The 18,741-nt window shown below is 48.1% G+C and overlaps 1 protein-coding gene across 2 annotated transcripts in view; it reads right to left on the bottom strand.

Annotated features, from left to right (window-relative positions):
• Positions 1-18,741, bottom strand: part of ARHGAP32 (Rho GTPase activating protein 32) — a 153,132-nt gene that overhangs the window by 48,581 nt on the left and 85,810 nt on the right. The window contains exon 10 of one of the 2 annotated variants that reach the window (XM_059488375.1): positions 18,255-18,336. In XM_059488375.1, the coding sequence (XP_059344358.1) occupies positions 18,255-18,336 (82 nt within the window). Of the gene's footprint in view, positions 1-1,700; positions 1,813-18,254; positions 18,337-18,741 lie in introns of those variants that run through there. The other variant, XM_059488374.1, reaches the window with a different exon arrangement.

Here is an 18,741-nt window from a genome sequence, read left to right as displayed (position 1 = left end):
ATACAATAGCTAAAAGGGGATAAACATTAAATTTTCACATACATCTTCCTTACACAGCTAAAGAAGTGTAAAAAACTTCACTGAAAGTGAAAACTGGACCTAAAAGTTTGGGGATTTGAGGTGAATTAAATCTGCTTTTCAACTTAGGAATGGAGACAATGTATTGTTTTGCCTGCTTTATATTCTTTTCCTTTCACTTCCCAGTGCAGGGCTTTGATTTCAAATGAGCCTCTTTTATCATGCCTGTGTGTTACCCAGAACAAAGGAGGCCAGGGAAGAGTGCAAAGGGAAGGCCTCCTGTCTTCTCTGTCACAAATAATCAGATCCTGCAGGGCATTTAGTCCTTAAAATGGGCTCTGGCTTTTAGGAGGTTTTCTGAACAAATATGAACAGACGAGCCATGGCTACTTGCAAAGTGTCTCCTGTGATCACAGTAACGTCTCTCCCTGGGAATTTTATTTTCTAGAGTGTGCATTCCCTGCCGCAGGGCTCCAGCAAACAATGGGCTGGCAGTTTTAATAGGAAGCCCCTTTCTCCTGACCAACAGCATCAATAATAGTAATGCTTAGGGATGTGCCAGTCTGGGAAGGGAAGGAAGACAAAAGGATAAAGTGATATGCAAAAATCTATTGAAATTTAAATTGTAGACATTCCCCTCTGTCAGCTGCCTCTTTGGGAGGGAGGTATAAATCTGAGAGGGAGGCACTGAACTCCAGCCCTGCAGCCCCAGGATCACGGCTGGGGTGGAGGGGGTGTGCAGGCTGGAATTCCTTCTCTGCTGGGATCTGGGTGGGAATCCTCACACAAATCATCCCGGACATGAAAGAGGCTCCCTTTAACAGCTCCGGTTTGCTACACACCCATGACCCGAGAACAAATCCAATAAAACAATTTACAACTACGGACCCAGTGTGGAGCAAAGTGGAACAGAAACCTCAAGGCAGGGATTAGTAAGAGGGAAACAAAAGTAAAACAATTAACAAGGAGGGGGAGAGGGGTAAGTATGTAAATTTAATCGGTATTTGGTCACCAAGCCAGGGAAGCTGCCCAAGGGCATGGATCCCCAGGATCCTTTCCCACTGCAGAAGCACAGGTCTGTAACCAGCAGCTGGGAATGAGAGAGAAATTACTGACAGCAGGTATGTTTTCACCTGGCTGAAAACATGATCCCAGGCAGGGAGGCATCTGAGCACCCCGACGGCATCACACCCCTGCCTTACTCCAGGCAGTGTCCTGGGCAGGACACCCCAGCACAGCCCAGCACCCCTGGGCCAACCAGGGGGTGTTCAGTACCATCAAATCATGGAATGGTTTGGCTTTGAAGGGACTTTAAAGCCCATCCAGTGCCACCCCTGCCATGGCAGGGACACCTTCCACTGTCCCAGGCTGCTCCAAGCCCCGTCCAACCCCTGGACTTAGACACTGCCCGGGATCATGGGGCAGCCACAGCTGCTCTGGGCACCCTGTGCCAAGGCCTGCCCACCCTCACAGGGAGGAATTTCTTCCCAATATCCAATGAAAAGTATGTACCAAGAGCCTGTTTCCCGAGGCACCATCACCACTGGGAAAGAAGAATCCTCATCCAAAGCCACTCATTCCCCACAAAAAGTATCTGACAAGTTACTAAGCAACAAGTGGTGCAGACACCTCGGCCCCCTCTCCGAGCCCCGGCCGGGTGACCCGGGCTATCGCTGCCTCACCTGGCCCTGCTCCCGGCCGGGTCCCCGCGCCCGCTCCGCGCCGGGCTGGCTCGGCTCCGCCGGGATCCGCGGGATGCGCCGGCCGCTCGCAGCCTCTGCGGCTCTGCCAAGCCCCTCCCCGGCTCCTCCTCCGCAGGTGCCTCCTTCCTTCCTTCCCTCCTCCTTCCCTCCCTCCCTCCCTCCCCGGCTCTCGCAGCCGCCCCGGCGCTGCCCCCGGGCCGGCACCGCCGCGGGACCCTCGTGTCCCTCCCGCCTCCCCTCCCGGGGCCGGGCAAAGGGCGCTGGGTGGGCAGGGAGGGATGGGGAGCAGCACACAGCTGCTCGTCTGTGGAAGGTCTAAAATATGCATGTAAAACAACACCAGGTATAAAAATCTAGAAGGGAGGTGGCTGAGAAGATGAATCAGGCTGTGCTCGTTGGTGCCCAGCAACAGGACAAGAGGAACGGGCAGTTCCAGCTGAACGCGAGGGGAAATTTCCCTGTGCAGTCATCAAGCACTGAACAGATTGTCCAGAGAGGGTGTGGAGTGTCCCTCACTGGAGTTAATCCAGAACCATGGACACAATGCTGTGTTCTGTGCTGTCCCTCACTGGAGTTAATCCAGAACCATGGACACAATGCTGTGCTCTGTACTCTGGGATGACCCTGCTGAGGGCCCTTCCAGCGTGACCCATCCTGGGGTTCTGTGAAGGTCTGAGCGCTGCCTTTGCCCCACGTAAGCAATGGCTGCTCCAGAGTCTCCACCATGGGGATGGGCCCGGTGCCATCCCCTCAGCCTGGGAGCACCTCCAGGAAAACACACGGGCCAGGAAAGCTGCACTCACCTTCAACCACTTTCTCCTTCCTTGCTCCTTCATGTCACAAAAATTACAGAGGACACTGTGCTGAGGGCCACAACCCAGTCCCACCGGGACTGCGGAGCTCAGGGGCACATCGGCGCCACCATCCCTGTCCCTCAGTCCCTGCTCCCGCTGCAAATCCCCGAGGCCACAATGAAGATGTGTCTCAGCATGTGCAGGAGGAAGGGAGACACACCGGGCAGGGCCGAGTGCTCTGGGGGAAGCACGTCCCAGCTTGCAGATGTGACACAGGCCGGGCCCCACCGCCCAGGGACCGCACCTCACACCAGTGTCCCTGATAATGTCATCACAGGAGCACTGTCCCCTCCCAGTCCGAGGGGCTGGCTGGCATTGAGCTGAATCAATGATCAGATCACTGAAAACAAACCCAATTAAAAACTCTCTGGGAGTTCTGCTGTTTGAAAGCAAAGCCAAATGATGGGATCATTTCCCAGTGACCCAGCTGCAGTCAGGCTCCAGCCCAGGGCACAGCACAGAGACCCTGGGACTTGACCTGACTCCAGCACTGCCTTCCCTGCCCAGCTTCAGCCAGCACTGGAGCAGGAACAAGAACCAGGAGGGCAGGAAGCCTCAGCCAAGCTTTCTCCTAGTGCCAGTGCGGTTTGTGGGATTTGTTCTGCCATTGTGCTGTTTGACCTTGAGCCCCATTAACACCAGTTCATCAATCCCAGTAATTGCTGTCACCCACTTAAAAATGTGGGCTTGGCAGCTAAAGGTGAGCAACCTCAGGGTCAGAAGGATTAGGGAGGAATTTGCCTCTCTATCTGCAGATATCTTGATGAGCAGGAGGGCAAAACTCCTTTCTTTAGGTGCTCACGCTTTCTCCTCTGTGTTATTTTCAAAATCGTTTGCTGACTCACATCTCCCAGTGATCCTGTTCTCCAGCTTCTCTGTACACTTGGTATTCACTGCTGGACTTGTTTGGCCTGGACAATGAGCACACTATCACACCAGGTTTACCTCAGCAGCCAAGCACGACTCCTAAATCCACTTCTCTCTGAAAAATTCCAAGTGCAAACCCTTTTCCCTGGTACCAACTCACCATTTTGAGAACATTCCTCCTACCAAACCCATTGATTAAAGCTGGGAAAATCCCAACACAGATGAATACAGCAGAAGCAATGCTATTCCAAATTAACATGCAAAATGCACATACAATTCCAAGCAGCATCTAGAACTTCAGAGCAGTAATGCTGAGCTGCCCAAAGCTGCCAGGATGTGTTGCATGCTCCCCATGTAATTTATTTCTTTTTACTGTAGGCCAGGCTTGGCTAGGAAGGCTCCTTCAAGGCTGGTGACCCCCCATTCACACACTTTGCTGGTGCCCAGTTTCAAACTCAGGCCAGGAGTTGCCCAATCCTGTTTTTGCTAATCAGAGCAGGAATGTAACAGCTGCATCCTCAATAACACAGAGCTGCCTCAGCTTCAGGCTTGGGTTTTACCTTTCAAATTACTGCTCTGAGGAGGTATTTTACTACCTGCAGTACAATGACACACCTTTTCCCCATCTGCACTTTGTTTCCTGTAAAGGAAAATCTTTAATCCTTCTTAGGAACTGCCTTTCTTTTAGGAATGAAACCCGAGTGACCAAGATGTGACTCCTCTGCACCTGGGACCTTCTGCACCTGCACAGGGGTCTCTGCTCTCCAATCCACTGAACAGCACTGCAATGTCTTTTGCTGTTTCTGAATGTTTGATTGAAAATAATAAAATAATCACATGAGTCTCATTTTCTGTTCTAATTTTTTTTTTTGCCAGACAATTCTAAGCATTTTTTTTTTAATTAAGCAAGTGAAAGAGATGCATTCCCCTCTCCTGAGGAGTTTGTCTGCTTGCCATGGAGCAGAGGAAGCAGATAATGAGTATCTTTTAAACCCAGCTAAGAAGCCCAAGCACTTGAAACCACAGAAGAAAGGGTCTATCCATGTGCCTGTCACAAACTGAATCCTGAAATTCACCCTATGCTCCAAAAGTTATTTCAGACACAAGAACTGGGAAGGCAAAGCAACCCAGAGAATGTTATTAGTGCAGCTTGTAGCTTCTTCTGCTTTCTGCTTTTGCAAATGTAACTACTGAAGGAGTTAGACAGTCAGGACTTTGCAATGCTGCTCCATCCTCAGCTGGATTTGTCCTGCAGTCAGCTGCTCCCAACACACACACACACACACACACACACACACACACACACACACACACACACCTCACAAATAAACAAAAGCCCCTTTAAAAATAAGGGGTGTTGCTGAGAAATTATAGATGAAAGCACAGTGGGGAGTTAAAAAAAACAACAGAACAGCACATCATGACATGGAATGCCTTAAAATTATTAGATTTGATTCAGAGCTGTCAGCAAGCAGGTTTGACATGCAGGTATCCCATGTCACAGAGTATGGAATCATCAAATCCCAGAATGGGTTGGAAGGGACCCTAAAGCTCATTCAGTCCCACCCCTGCCATGGCAGGGACACCTTGCACTATCCCAGGGTGCTCCAAGCCCTGTCCAGCCTGGCCTTGGGCACTGCCAGAGAGCCACAGCTGCTCTGGGCACAGTGGTACCATGTGGTGAGTGAGGCTTTGGGGGATCGAGCCATGGTCTGCCATGCCTTGCAACAAAAATATTCCAACTACCCCATTTACAAAATCTTTGTGCACAGAGGGGTGGTGGTGCAGCTGCTCAGCCTTTGTGACTTCCCAGGGGCAGTTTTAATGGCAGAGTTGAGCTGTGCACTGGCACAACCCTTGATAAATCCATAGGCCAGGAAGAGATCAGAGCTTTGTGCCATCGTTTATGGTTAAAACTGCCTGAAATATTTTCAAGCCACAGTCTGGCTCCCACACTAATTTACAGAATTATTCAGGAGAAAAGAAGAGGAAAAGCAGAGCAGAAAAAACTGCCTCTTGACATTATTTCAGAGCTTTTAGCATAACTGAAGAGTTTTGCTAAGCCAACTATGACTACAGTTAAGTCCCATTTTGACAGAGCTTGTGAGAAAGGAAAAAACCAACTTGTTTAAAAATAACAGCCCCCCCAACCTGAGGAAGTGGAGAGCAGGCAGAGTGAGAAAGCAGCACAGATCAAGTGAAAAGGGAAATGGCCTTATTAAAGCACATTGGTGCCTCCAACACCCTGCACTCAGCCAAGTTTCACTGCTCTGCTTCACACTGCTCAGCCTGTTCTGGGGGATCCAGCCCCTCAAACACCAGGAATGTTTTCATAACAAACATCAACACAGATCTTTCTTACCTGCACAGAACACAGATGAATGTCATTATTCATCAACTGATGTGCACAGATTCACACACAATGCTTGTTCCTTTCCTTTTCCAATTAAAATTCCCCAGGAAACATGGTCAAGGCTCACTACAAAATTATCTGTCAAAGTGTGAGATGCCTGAAGCTGCTGTTTATGGGCTGAGCTTCTTTCCAAAGCCTCAGTGACCACACACAAGGACAAACTGCCCGATAGGGAACACAGGAATGAATCTGGCTCTTCCCTCTACCTGTGTTCCAGGCATTTCCCTGTGCCTGGAGGCTGATTTCCAGCACTGTAATTACACCAGTAGTGCCTCCCAGTGGGGATGTAGGATATGCTGGCATGGAGCAGAGGATGCTCCTCAATTGGCAGAGCTCTGCTGCTCCCCTTGCTCCTCCAAGCCGCTAAAGGGCTCCTAGGCCAGGAGCCTGGACCCTGGCAGGGGGTTGGGGTGGGCAGGGATGGGGTTTTTTGTGCCAGCTCTGTGTGAGATATTTTCCCTACTTCCAGGTGACTCAGCTATGCCAGGGAAAAACCTGAATGCAAATTTGGGGGCTGGACACAGAGGCTGGTTCACTGACACCTCCACCTTTGCCTCAGTGGGATTGTTCAGAGAAGGCAGAAGGTCCCTGGAGCATCCCCAGACTCAGCCTGCACCTGGTGGTCCCACAGGACAACACTGGTGTCCACCAACTGCCCTGGGACCACTGGCTTTGCACTCATGGTACTTTCTGAGGGGACACAGGATCCACTCCCTCGGGGCTGGGAGGGCTCCAGAAAGGCTTTCATAGATTAGAAAACTCTCTTTGAGTTCAGCTAAAAAAGAAAAGAAGATATGAGTGAAGCAGCAGGACCAAAGGGTCCCTTCCTCCTGCTCCTGGGTCCCTGAGCCTCAGGGTCCCTTTTGTTTCAGTGCAGCTTGTCTCCAAAGGATGGATCTCCTGCCCCAGCTTCCCCTGTGCCCTCCAGACAGAACACTCATCCCCAAATCCTGCTCTTCTACTCCAGCCTTTCAAATCCAAGCCTCTTGAAGAAAATGTCAACCAACTCACTCAGAACTTGCTGAGAACCACCCAGACAGTTTCCATAGCACCCAGGAAATGTCACAGAAACATGGATTTGTTCTCACTGCAAATACTGCATGAAAATCACCTAAAACTCCTCAATGTGGGGGCAAGGAAGAGCCAGGGGTGCTCCTGAAGCACTGCCAAAGTGCACTCCTGGCTCTCACTGCCATTGTCAGAAACATCTGCACTGTTAAAGGATTAAAGGATTATGGAGAAAGAAGAAATACATGAACTCCCTAGTGCTCTGCATCCTTAGGAACTTTGTGAAGTACAATTCCTGCTCATCTCTCACTTAGGAGTTAGCCAAGGTTTAGAGATTTTGTTTAGGCTAAGTGTTTCAGATTTGCCACTAAAGGCAAAAGGCAAAAGCAAGTTACAAATAAAAACATGTCCCCATAGGCAGGGGGTGTAGAAAGAATATTTGACACTTTTTAACTCTAAAACCTGCTCCTTGTAAATCCACCACCTGTCCCAGTTTGGTGAAGCACTCCCCAAAGTGCCATCCCCTGCCATCCTGTGTGCCTGCAACTCCTACCATGGGACACTGTGGAGAACCCTCAGCTGGATTTCCATGCAGGTCTAGAGGAACATCCAAGCCCTGGCCTCTTGCAAAAGGGAAATGGGATGGTTAGAAGATCACTGACAGTTTCAGCCCACGACTGGGAATGCCAAGAGCATCCTGGGCCCTGTGGGGAAAGGGAGTGCAGCAGCAGCCCCACACCCAGAGCCCTGCTGGTTCCTTCTCCCAAACTACTGCTGGAACAGCAGAACCACACAGGGCTGCTGCCTGGCTGGGTGAAGCACAGCAGGACTTTCTCCAAATGCAGTCCCCCAGAGAGGGCTGTGAGCAACTCCTCATGCCAGGCAGGACTGAGCTGCTGCTGCTGCTTTTGGGATTCTCCTCCATCCAATTCCTGCCTGCCCAGGGAACACTGAATTTTTGCCATGTCTGTTCCCAGCACACAGGCTCAGGAAGCTGTTCTCTCCAACTCCTACTTTTCCAGCAGGATCTCAGATTTTATGGTGTAAAATTTCATAGAGGACCAGATGAATCCTGTATTTAGCAGCACTTCCACAGATCAGCCCACAGCTCTCATCCCTTTCTGCCAAAAAATGGGAAGGAACAAAAGACAAATCACTTAAAGCAAGGGAAGGATGGCAAAGAGAAAGAGAAATAAAATTAAAAGCTCAGGAAAATGCTGCTGCAGTTCTGATCTGCAGTACAGACCTAAAAGGACTAAACAGTCTTCTAGTCCAGAGCAGACCCTGCAATAAATCCCCTTCTCCTGAAACAGGTAATTACTGGAGCAATTCAGGGTAAATAAGCACTTCTCAGAACTCAATGCACTGAAATCTAGCAAAACAACACAATTATTGAAGGTGAAGGTTGACATTCCTAATGTATCCAAGATCCACACTACCAGCAAAATAATATTTTTTTAAAGCAAGCTTTCAGCACTTCTGATGGGAGTGAAATAAAGCCCTAAATCCTAGTTTAAAAATAAATCCTCCTCTGATGACTGGAGAAGGAACAATGGGCATCCAGACAAGGACTGCAGAGCTTTACACCTAAACCACAAGAAGAATTGCAATCAATTCAAATACAATTAGAAGAGAGGCCTGGCACTTACCAAGCACTTCAGTCACTGAATTGCACCAGCACTGGCTCCTTCATAAACTGAAATGTTCTGTCAGTGCTGTTGGGTATCAGGAAAGGTTCCTCCTCTGCCCAGAATGGTCACAGCCCCGAGGCTGCCAGAGCTCCAGGAGTGTTTGCAGAATGCTCTCAGGCACAGGGTGGGATTGCTGGGGCCAGGAGTGGAACTGGATGATCCTTGTGAGTCCTGCTCAGGGGATTCCATGATTCCATGGTTTTGTGGATAGCAGGACTGAAATGAGCTTTGACTGGCTGTATTTATCAGCATTGCTTTGATATCAATTATCCAATAATAACCTCTTCACCCTGGGATGACCTCTTCATTCAACCCCAACCCCAAGGGACTGGGTGAAACAGAGGGACACAGGGAACAACGTTGTCTGAAGCCTGGGCAAGAACTCTGCCATTTGCCTTGGTGCCAAGCCCTGCCTGGAAATGAAGCTCCCACACATTGCTGCCCTGCTCTCCTGAAATCCCACCTGCAGTCTGTTTCCAGGCACTTCTGAGATCCAGGGAAACAGAAGTCCAGGTATGATTTGACACAACAAGCAAATAAATGGGAATGTCTGTTGTCAAATACCTTTCAATAACTGAGGATCAAATGTTTAATTACATAAAATGTACCAGGGACACATCTCAGCTCCTCAGTTCCACTGGAACACTTTAATTTCACCTAGTGCCAGTTCTGCCAAGAGACAGCCATGTTGTCATGGCAATGCCAACACAACACAGTTGTTTTCTGCTCTCACAGTGCACTGTGCACACAGGAGGGTTGTTTCTATTGCCATAAAACCATGTATTTAACCACATTTCTTCCCTCTCTTATTCAAGTAAGGTCTTCCCTCCAGACCATGGTCACAGAGGGTTTGGCAGACTCTTTGGATAGTGAGGCACAATTGAAAGCCTGGGAAAAGAAGAACACTTTATATTTAGAAATGCAGCAGCTGGGGGAGAGAAGAAGCTGATTTCTGATACACAGCTTAACAGCCACATGGCTGCTGATACTGCAGAGTGTGCACAAGGCAAGGCCCAGGTGTGCTGAGCAGCACCTTAAGATCTGGATTCACTCACTGGGTCTGGAGATCACATGCAGACAATCTGCCCCTCAGAAGATGGTTCTCAGAACCAGGCACTGGCTTTTCTACCCAACAGTTTTTAATATAAAAAAGAAATGAATAAATCTCTATTTCACTACTTATTACACTACAGCTAGGTTTTGCCAGCAAGCCTAGGTGTTAGTGAGTGGTTATTGCTACCACACACGGGGTTAGAGGTGGTTAGGACAGACAGTGATGGCACAGAACAGGCTCTACCTGAGCTCAGGTGGGACTGGTTCAGAGCCTCGGTAACAAATGCAGAGCCTGGCTTTACACTATCCATCTCCAAATCTGATAATCAGGGAGGGGGCACAGGGACAGACAGAAGGCAGGAGAGAGGACAAGGTTAACAATCTCCTAGAGGGGACTGCAGGAGACCAACAATTCAGCGTGGAGAGACAGCAATTAGAGAGACAGAGCTGGAGAAATGCAGAGTTCAGTGCTGGGCATGCAGAGCTGAGCTGCTCTGGGCTGTTCTAGGCCTGAACTGTTCCTGCCCATCAACGTCTGTGTGCCAGCAGGAGCAGACAGTGTGAGGGAGCTGATCCACTGAGCTCACAGAGTGAACAGCAAAAACCATGGGCAGAGCTGAACTAAGCTGAGAGAACACCCAAATCCCTGGAAAACTGAGCTGGGCATGGAGTGGGTGCTGCTGGGGCCTGAACAACTGGGCTTGGAGCTGGCTCAGCACTGAGCACAGTGTGTGCAGGCCAGTTTCAATTCCAATTCCAGTCCCTGCCCAAGGCAGCAGGTAGAACCAGATGATCTTTAGGCTCTCTTCCAACCCATACCAGTCTGGGATTCTGAGATGCTGTGCACAGACCACCCTAAGCAGAGTTTTCACTGTTAAGAGTACTAAAAATTATATAAAATATATGTCAGTTTATGTTGGCAAAAGCTGGAGGAGAAATCAGTGATTTTTACCACAGCACAGCTTGCAGAGGAACAGCCTTTGCTGTGGCTGGGAGCCTGAAGATTTTGGGCTTGTGGTCAGGGGCATTTTGTCCCAGTTACAAAACCCTCTCCAGCCCCTGCCTCCCTGTCCAGAGCTCAGCTCATTTATCTGAGCCCAAAAAAGAACTTCAGTGCCTAAATGAGCCCAGAAAGGAACTTCCCCCTTGCCCCAGCAAAGCTTGAACAGGACCTCAAATCCCCCATACCTAAAACTACAAATATCTCTAAATTCCTGGTAGTGGAAGCCATGCTCTGTGGCACGCAGAAATAATTTAAAACAGCCCCAGAGCCCAGGAGTGCTCATCCAGGGGAGGATGTGGTTCCCCAGCTCTGCAGTGGTGCTCTCAGAGCAGCCACAGCCAAGTTTGTCATCTCTGTGGCAATTCTGTGACTCACAGAGGGACAGGGCTGTCACAAGGAATTAATTTCACAGGAAAAACAAGCAGAACCACTATGAGCCTCATAGCTTTGAGCAGAAATATTAGAGCTGCTCTGTTGTCAGAAGCTTCCTTCTCACAGCTGAGAGAGGAGGGGAACTCCACACTGACCACTGGCATTAAATAACCAGAAATGTGGCCATTCCTTTTTTTTTTTTTTTTTTTTTGTGTTAAAAACCTAATAAAAAAGTCTGCCTGAAAAAACAGACAGGCTAAAACCTCCCTGTGTTATCTCAACTTAACTGCTGCTGATCCTTGGCAGGAATTGCATCTCTGAAGGGCTCAGGGATCCAAGGAACTTGACTGTACAAATGGAAAAACATGAAGAAAAATCTTTTCTCCATATTTGTGTGCCCAAAGGGAACTCCCTGGATCTCACAAGATTCACTATTCTGATTCCTCCCAAATTTTCTGTCAGATTATTTATCACTGGACGTGGCCAGTCACAGCAATAAATTCTGCCCTCATTCTTAAAGCCTCCATCCCAGTTTCAGTATTCCCTGGCTCCTGTGGGTTTGGACATGGGCAGTGCAAGAAGCCTCACCTCACTCTCAATGGCATATCCCAAATATGTCAATATTTGTCAATACACAGCCCCTGCTCTCCCCCTCTGGACACTCCTTGTGCCTGCAGGGTCTGGAGGTGTTGGAGGTGCTCAGGAAGGTGCTCAGGAAACCAACCCTCCCCAGCAGGAGCAGGTTTTCCTGTGCTGGAGGAGCCCTGGGAATGGGAGCCGTGCCTGTTCCCCCTCCCCAGGGACAGCAGCACAGGCTGGCAGTGGTGGCTGGGCAAAGGATGTATCTGTGCCCATTTCCATCAATATTCTATATTTTATAATTGTCTCTTTACAGTATTTGCATATTGAGTTTTCAGACTGACTTAGGGAATCCAAACAACATCCCAGGGGGAGCTGATTTGTGCAAGTGAGGCATTTGCTGTAAAAATGACAAATCCACATGACCAATCCCAGGTTTGACTGACACCAGGTTATTGCTGTGACGTTCAGATCAGCACTAGCAGGATCTAAAAAAGACCACAGCAACGTGAAGCAGGACTATGAATAAACAAGCCACATATTAGTTCACTTTGGGCATTGTCAGATGTTAAGCACAAACACCATTCCCTCATTTAAAAAAAATAAAATTGGCTTCTGAAGGTTGCCATGTTCTAACAAACTTCAATAACTGTGTTTAATTCCTCCCCATCATCCATTTTTATCTTCTGTTTCTTTCACACTGACATTCATACTTGGTTGTGTGACACTTAATTTCTTTCTTTTTAATATTTTCAATCTTTTTATGGATTCAAAATGATTCTATCACCCCCAGAAAAGAGCTATAACCAGCTTTGCTCTTTCCCTGCTGTATTATTTTATGTCCCAATATCTTTTTAAAAAGCACCTTAGAACAAAGATTTGTTTTGGTTTCCCCTAAATGTCCTTCAGGGCATCAGTGCTACTGACCTGCATGTACAGAAGAAGAAGGAAAGAAAAAGGAGATAGAGAAACAAGGCAAGAATGAAAGAAAGACAAAGGAATAAATGAAGCCATACAAGGGGGGAAGTAGCTCCAGGACGCTGGACGGGCTCCATGGGCAGGGGAGACTGGGAAGGGAGAAATAAAAAAAAAAAAAGGAAAAAAGCAAAACAAAAACAAAAAGCAGCTGGTTAAAATATGCTTGCACTGCAAATGGGCTCATTTCATACACAGCTCAGCTGGGCTATCAATAGCACAATACAACACACCCAATCCTTCTAGTTGTTTGGTGCTAAACACCTGGGAAATTCAGAGGATCCAGGAATTCCCACCCTGTGTCCCAGCTCAGAAAACACCCCAACATTTTGCATGTTTGACCTTTCAGCACAAGGCCCATCCCAGTCCTGCCAAACAGCACATGGTTTGTTATATACTGAATTTTGTTATATACTGAATTTTCCTTCTTCTCTCCTGGTACTAAAGCAGAAGCTGTTCTTACTCTTAATCCTGTGCAAAAAAGCAGAATAATTGTCTCAGAGCTGTGTTGTGCTGCTGTGCTCCTCCTGAAAATCCTGCACTGCAGAGGAGGCAGGCCCAGCTCTGCCCCAGCCCCACACTCATGTCCTGGAGGGAAGGAGAAGCGTGGGATGTGGCACTTGGGGACAGGGAGGTGAACGTGGCACTGCTGGGACTCCTCCAGCCCAGGGACCCCACGAGCAGGCACAGACCTGCTGGAGCAGCTGGAGCAGCTGGAACCTGCTGGAGCAGCTGGAACCTGCTGGAGCTGCTGGAACCTGCTGGAGCTGCTGGAGCAGCTGGAACCTGCTGGAGCAGCTGGAGCTGCTGGAACCTGCTGGAGCAGCTGGAGCTGCTGGAGCTCCTGGAGCTGCTGGAACCTGCTGGAGCTGCTGGAACCTGCTGGAGCTGCTGGAGCTGCTGGAACCTGCTGGAGCTGCTGGAACCTGCTGGAGCTGCTGGAGCTGCTGGAGCAGCTGGAACCTGCTGGAGCAGCTGGAACCTGCTGGAACCTGCTGGAGCTGCTGGAACCTGCTGGAGCTGCTGGAGCTGCTGGAACCTGCTGGAGCAGCTGGAGCTGCTGGCTGGGTGCTGGTGGCTCTCAGAGCTGGGGAGATCCTGCAGCCCCTCACAGACATGGACAGGGACTCTCCTGGAGGCAGTTTGCACTCTCCCCATGCCCAAGGGACCAGGATTCCCTGCAGGATTTTGGTCCTGGGGCCTGGCAGGGCTGGAAGCAGCTCCTGTTTCATCAGCAGCTCCAGCAGGGCAGCTCTGGGTGCTCATCCCCTCTCTGCCCCCCCCTGCAAATGCAGATCTGCCTTGGCTCAGCACTTTTCCATTTAATTCAGCTTTAACGAGACAGTGGCATGAACACCTAACAACTCCTTTGTTTACTTCAGGTTAACAAGACTGGTACTGATTATGTACACTTTCACTTCCCCTGTTTTCTTTATAAAAGCACTAATTAAGACATGATGCTCTTATCAGTGTCAAATGGCTGCTCAGCCTGGGCATCTGCAGAATTTAGGCTCTATTTGCACTTTCTCCTTTCTAATTTCTACTAAAATAAATATTGACCACAATCTCTTTTATCCAGGGATTAGAAATGAACCTGTTTCAAACCAGGTATGGCCTTGTTGTGATTACAACAGCTCAGTGAATGTGTCTCAATTTGCATTTTTGCAGTTAAAATTAATTTCTCCAGCATTGACCAGAGCCTGCAGGAGGTGGGGGCAGATCCAGAGCTAAATTTCAATCCTCCTAAAATTCAGTGGATTATTTGCATTGGGTGTGCAGATCAATCTGTTATTGATGTTTCAAAAAGAAAATTAGTCATTCACAGCAGCCTGTAATACTGACAGGGGACCTTGTAATGTTGTGTCCCGTAAGAGCACCTTCACCTCTCAAACATAAATTAAATGGACGAGACAGGAAGTTGAAAATTCCTCCATAAAGTTGGGCAGAGCTGCTGGGTTTTACATTATTTGTGAGAATGACCCCTGAGGCTTTAAAAATGCTTATTTTGGGGGGAGGAAAAAAAAGTGAAATATTACGTTCTTACCCCCATTTGTTCTCTTCAGCTCTAATTGTCCCTCTTTTCTTAATTCTGTGTTTCCCCACTGAAAGCAGCTGCTCCCCAGCAAAGAGCAAATCTAAAGCCTTCCCCAGAGTGACCCTGCCAAGGCCACTGCAGTGAAGCTGGGTCACAGGAAGATGCTGCTTGTTAGGAAAAGACAAAAACAAACTGCAGGAATGAGGTAAGGTGTGAGATATGGGTTCAAATACTGCTAAACTAGGAATATCCAGAATTGTGAGGGAGAAAGGGACTGAAAGAGAGAGCTGAGACACTGACTGTGACTGAGGAGTGGGGACAGCACGAGCACACATGGACACAAACACACTGTTCCCAAAAAAAGAGATGGACAGAGGGGGACAAGAAGAGTCAACACAGCACAAAGTTCAGGCACTTCACAAATGTTCACTTAGAAGGAAAATCCAGAGCAGCTATTCACACTTTTCCTTCTGAGCAGCACTGAATATTTAAAAGATTCACTTCTCCCTGAAGATCTGAAATTCAAATGCAGCCTTTATCCTGGATCTCTAAAAATGCTCATGAATATAAGCTGATTCCATTTATTGTGGCATTGAAATTCAGCTAAATTGATAATATTAACTATGAAAGAGTAGATATCAAACCAATAGAATATTTTAGGCTAAAAAATTATCATTAGTGTATTGTATCCCACTAAGAATACCGGGAGAATTTAGAGAAAAGGAATATGCTCAAGAAATGTGGGATTTTATGAGCTCACAGAACCTTCCTAGATCTTCACAGGTTTTTTTTTACATAAATAGAAACAGTCAGGAAAGCATTTGCATCCCAGCTGGGGGAAAAAAAGCATTTTCCTACAGGACTGAAGATGAAAAAAAGAGGGCACAGACTTAGTCCAAAAGTGGAGGGAAAATGCCTCTCAACAGGTACCTTTCCTCTCCTGACTCCAAACTTTATTGCCAATATATTTGAGAGGTGACTTGGGGCAAAACTGGTGTTCTTTCACATGACTCTGTTCAGAACAGAATAAAAAGCCAGTTCTCTGTATGGTTTTTCTGTTTTTCTTATATTTTCCCATTTTCCATCACTCACCCCAGGCCCTGGCTCCATTGCTGCTGGTACAAAGCCCATCCTGCCACAGCCCATGAAAATGTTGTTTCCAAAAGCAGAGTTTGCCCTCAAACCCAACCCTCCTCTGCCCTTCCCTGTGTTTCATCTCCATGGATCTGCAGTCACTGCCCTGCATTAAAGACCACTGCAATATTTTATGGCTCCATTAAAATGCTGTCCCCATCCCCTGTGCACATCAAACCCTCTAATTATAAATAATAATAGAAACCCAGGGCAGGAAGTTCCATCTGCTTTTCATTAAGTTTCTCAGCCTAGCCAGATCCAGGGACAATTAAGCAGCACGAGGAGTTCTGTGTTTGGAAACTCCTTCGTGGCAAAGAGCTTTACTCTGCACATACACAATGTCCTGGATGCTCCACACATCACATTTTGATTAAAGAAATCAAAGTTGGCCTGTTGAGAAGTGCAGCTCGTCAAGGCCAAATCTAAAACTTCACATTAATTCAAGATGAAATACCCTACTAATGTCAAGTGAGGACAACAGCTCCATGTGAGACTTTTAGGAAAGTCTCTGGTCCTTGGGGACACAGGTACAGGGAGAAAAGTAATTAATGTGGGTATTTAAGTGCATGAGCAATACCCTGTGTGCATAATGTGTGGACTGGCAAACACAAAATGCAGGAATATGGGTGAGCAAAGTGCATTGTCCCAGCAGTGCCATTGCCATCCCTGCAGGGTGCCCCCTGCCAGCTCCCTGGGCTGTGCTGGCACACCTGCACCTGGAATTCCCTCCTGCCTTCCTCCTCTCACCCATCTCACACAGCATTTCCATCCAGCCAAGGAGTTCTGGAGTCCTCCAGCACCACATCCACCATTCCCTAACTACAGGAGCCTCCTCCCTGCTCCTCTCCCAGCAGCTTTGCAGCATCCAAGGAAGGAATTCCAGGCTCCTCCCAGCCTCACTCAGGTGCTGTCACTTCCCAAGGTGCACAGAGAATGCAGCCAAGGAGTGGCACCAGGACCTGTGTGTGCAGGGTGACAGAATCAGCTGCAGCATTCCTTATATCTCACAGCTCCTTAGAGCTCTCCTAGAGGAACCTTTTGATGTACCCATGGAACAACTATCAGGGAAGGTCAGGGGACACCTCTGTGACTTGGCAATATCTTCCAACTTATTGCTTTTCATGATACATGGACTTGGGGTGCCAGCTTCGTACCAAACATTTCCCAGGGCTGAAGGGGGAAATCCACCCCCCATGGTGGTGTTGAAGCCAAACAGAATCCCCTCATCCATTCTGCTCCATTATCTCCCAGCAAAGCAGACCCTGCTCCCCACAGCTCAGCACACTGAGTGGCCTGAGTCACGTTTAACAATAAACACTTGCTTGTGTTCAGGCTGCAAGTTGCCTTTCCTGTTTTAGCTGATGGAGCACAGGCAGGTCCTGGATCCAGGGAATGCCCATCTCTGTGCCTCTGATTCCAAATCCCATTCCCAGGAGTGTCAGAGGCTGGCAGTGCCCATGGCTGAGGACAGCCCTGCCCCAACCTGCAGCTCTCCACAGCACACAGATCACTGCAGAGCACTCACAGCTTGGGTATCCATGGCTTTCACCAAACCCCAGAGCTCTGAGCTGATAAATGCTGATATTTCCCTTGGCAAATGTCAAGCTTTTGAATTGCATCTATTTGTTTAAAAGTATCAAGTCAGCAATCTGCCAAGATAAGGAACATCATTAAAATAAAGAAGAGGAATGAGAAGAACACCAGTTCAACACCAACTTCCCTTCCCAGCTGCTTAACATCCTAAGAAAGAACAGCACATTGAAACTCCTCAACACTAAAGACATATAGAAATATCTTTACCTATATGAATATGGAGATATTTTTTTAAAAATTTCAGCTTCCCCACCAGTAAATTTTACAGAGATCTCAGTTATGCCAGCACACCTAATGCCAATCACTTCCAGAACACACTGAAAGGACAGGAAGGTTGACAGTAGAGTCAGATCCAAAATCCCATTCTCTATTTATTATTCCTTCCTTCAGCAGAACTTTGGATTAATTTGCCTGTTTTTGCTACAACACAGAACTGCCCAGAAGGCAGGAGGAAGCAGATGGAGCCATGTACCCAGAGCACAAGCAACCAGCATCCCACTTCTGTAATATCCAACTTCCTCCATTTATCCTCAAGCAGAAAGAACCTTCCAGTACCAAGGTGATCTATTCTATCTGATCAGCACAAACACTCCTGCTCATCTGTGTTCTGTATAAAACACCCTGACATGCAACACTCCCTTCATCACCCAGAACTGGGATGCTTCATGGAATCTCTCTTTACAGACTGCTCAAAGTATCTTGAAATTCTGACAGGCTTAAATCCTTCAAGTCAGGCAGGAGGGGACACTGCTCCAGGTCTGAGCAGCAGGTGAAGGACATCCAACAGTGGGAGCTCCCAGAGAGGGGCAACGTGTGGGTCACCAACACACAGAGGGGCAGGAGGATGTGCAGGGGGTGATCAACATTCATGACACGTGTGAAGGAGGTATTAAACACAGAACACACAAAGACAACTCCAGTCCAGTTCACTGCATGAAGAAAAGCTGATTACACACCTGGTTTTGGCACTGAGTTGGTCACGGACTGAGGGACTTTGTCGTTGATGAGTTCTACACACTCACTGGGAAAGAATCCAACCTGGAGTAAAACACAAGGAGGAAATGGAGTGTTATGATCTGAAGTGTTCAACCAATACAGTAGGAGTCCTAGTAAAATATGTGTATTGCATTTGAATATCTGTGTATAGGCCTTGCCCTGATAAGCCCCGGTTGTTCTTGATGGGCTGCAGCTGTGATGGCCTTCATTGGGCTGCAGCTGTGGCTAGTGAAGGTAACTGGGATAAAAGGGGCTGGGCTTGGCCAGTCAGGGAGAGCCTGGAAGGAGCCCTGACTAAGAAGCAGCTACAAGGAGAAGTCTGTGCTGGGAAGAACTGCCCCTGAGAAATGTTACTGAGAAGGTACGGGACTTTAGAAATATGATTGTGACAGTATGGGACTCCAGAAATATAATAACAACAAACCAATATCTCCCCTCAACTCCCCC

This window comes from Ammospiza nelsoni, chromosome 24 (assembly GCF_027579445.1).
Source record: "Ammospiza nelsoni isolate bAmmNel1 chromosome 24, bAmmNel1.pri, whole genome shotgun sequence".
NCBI classification, from domain to species: Eukaryota; Metazoa; Chordata; class Aves; order Passeriformes; family Passerellidae; genus Ammospiza; species Ammospiza nelsoni.
This window is presented reverse-complemented; position numbering and strand designations above follow the sequence as displayed.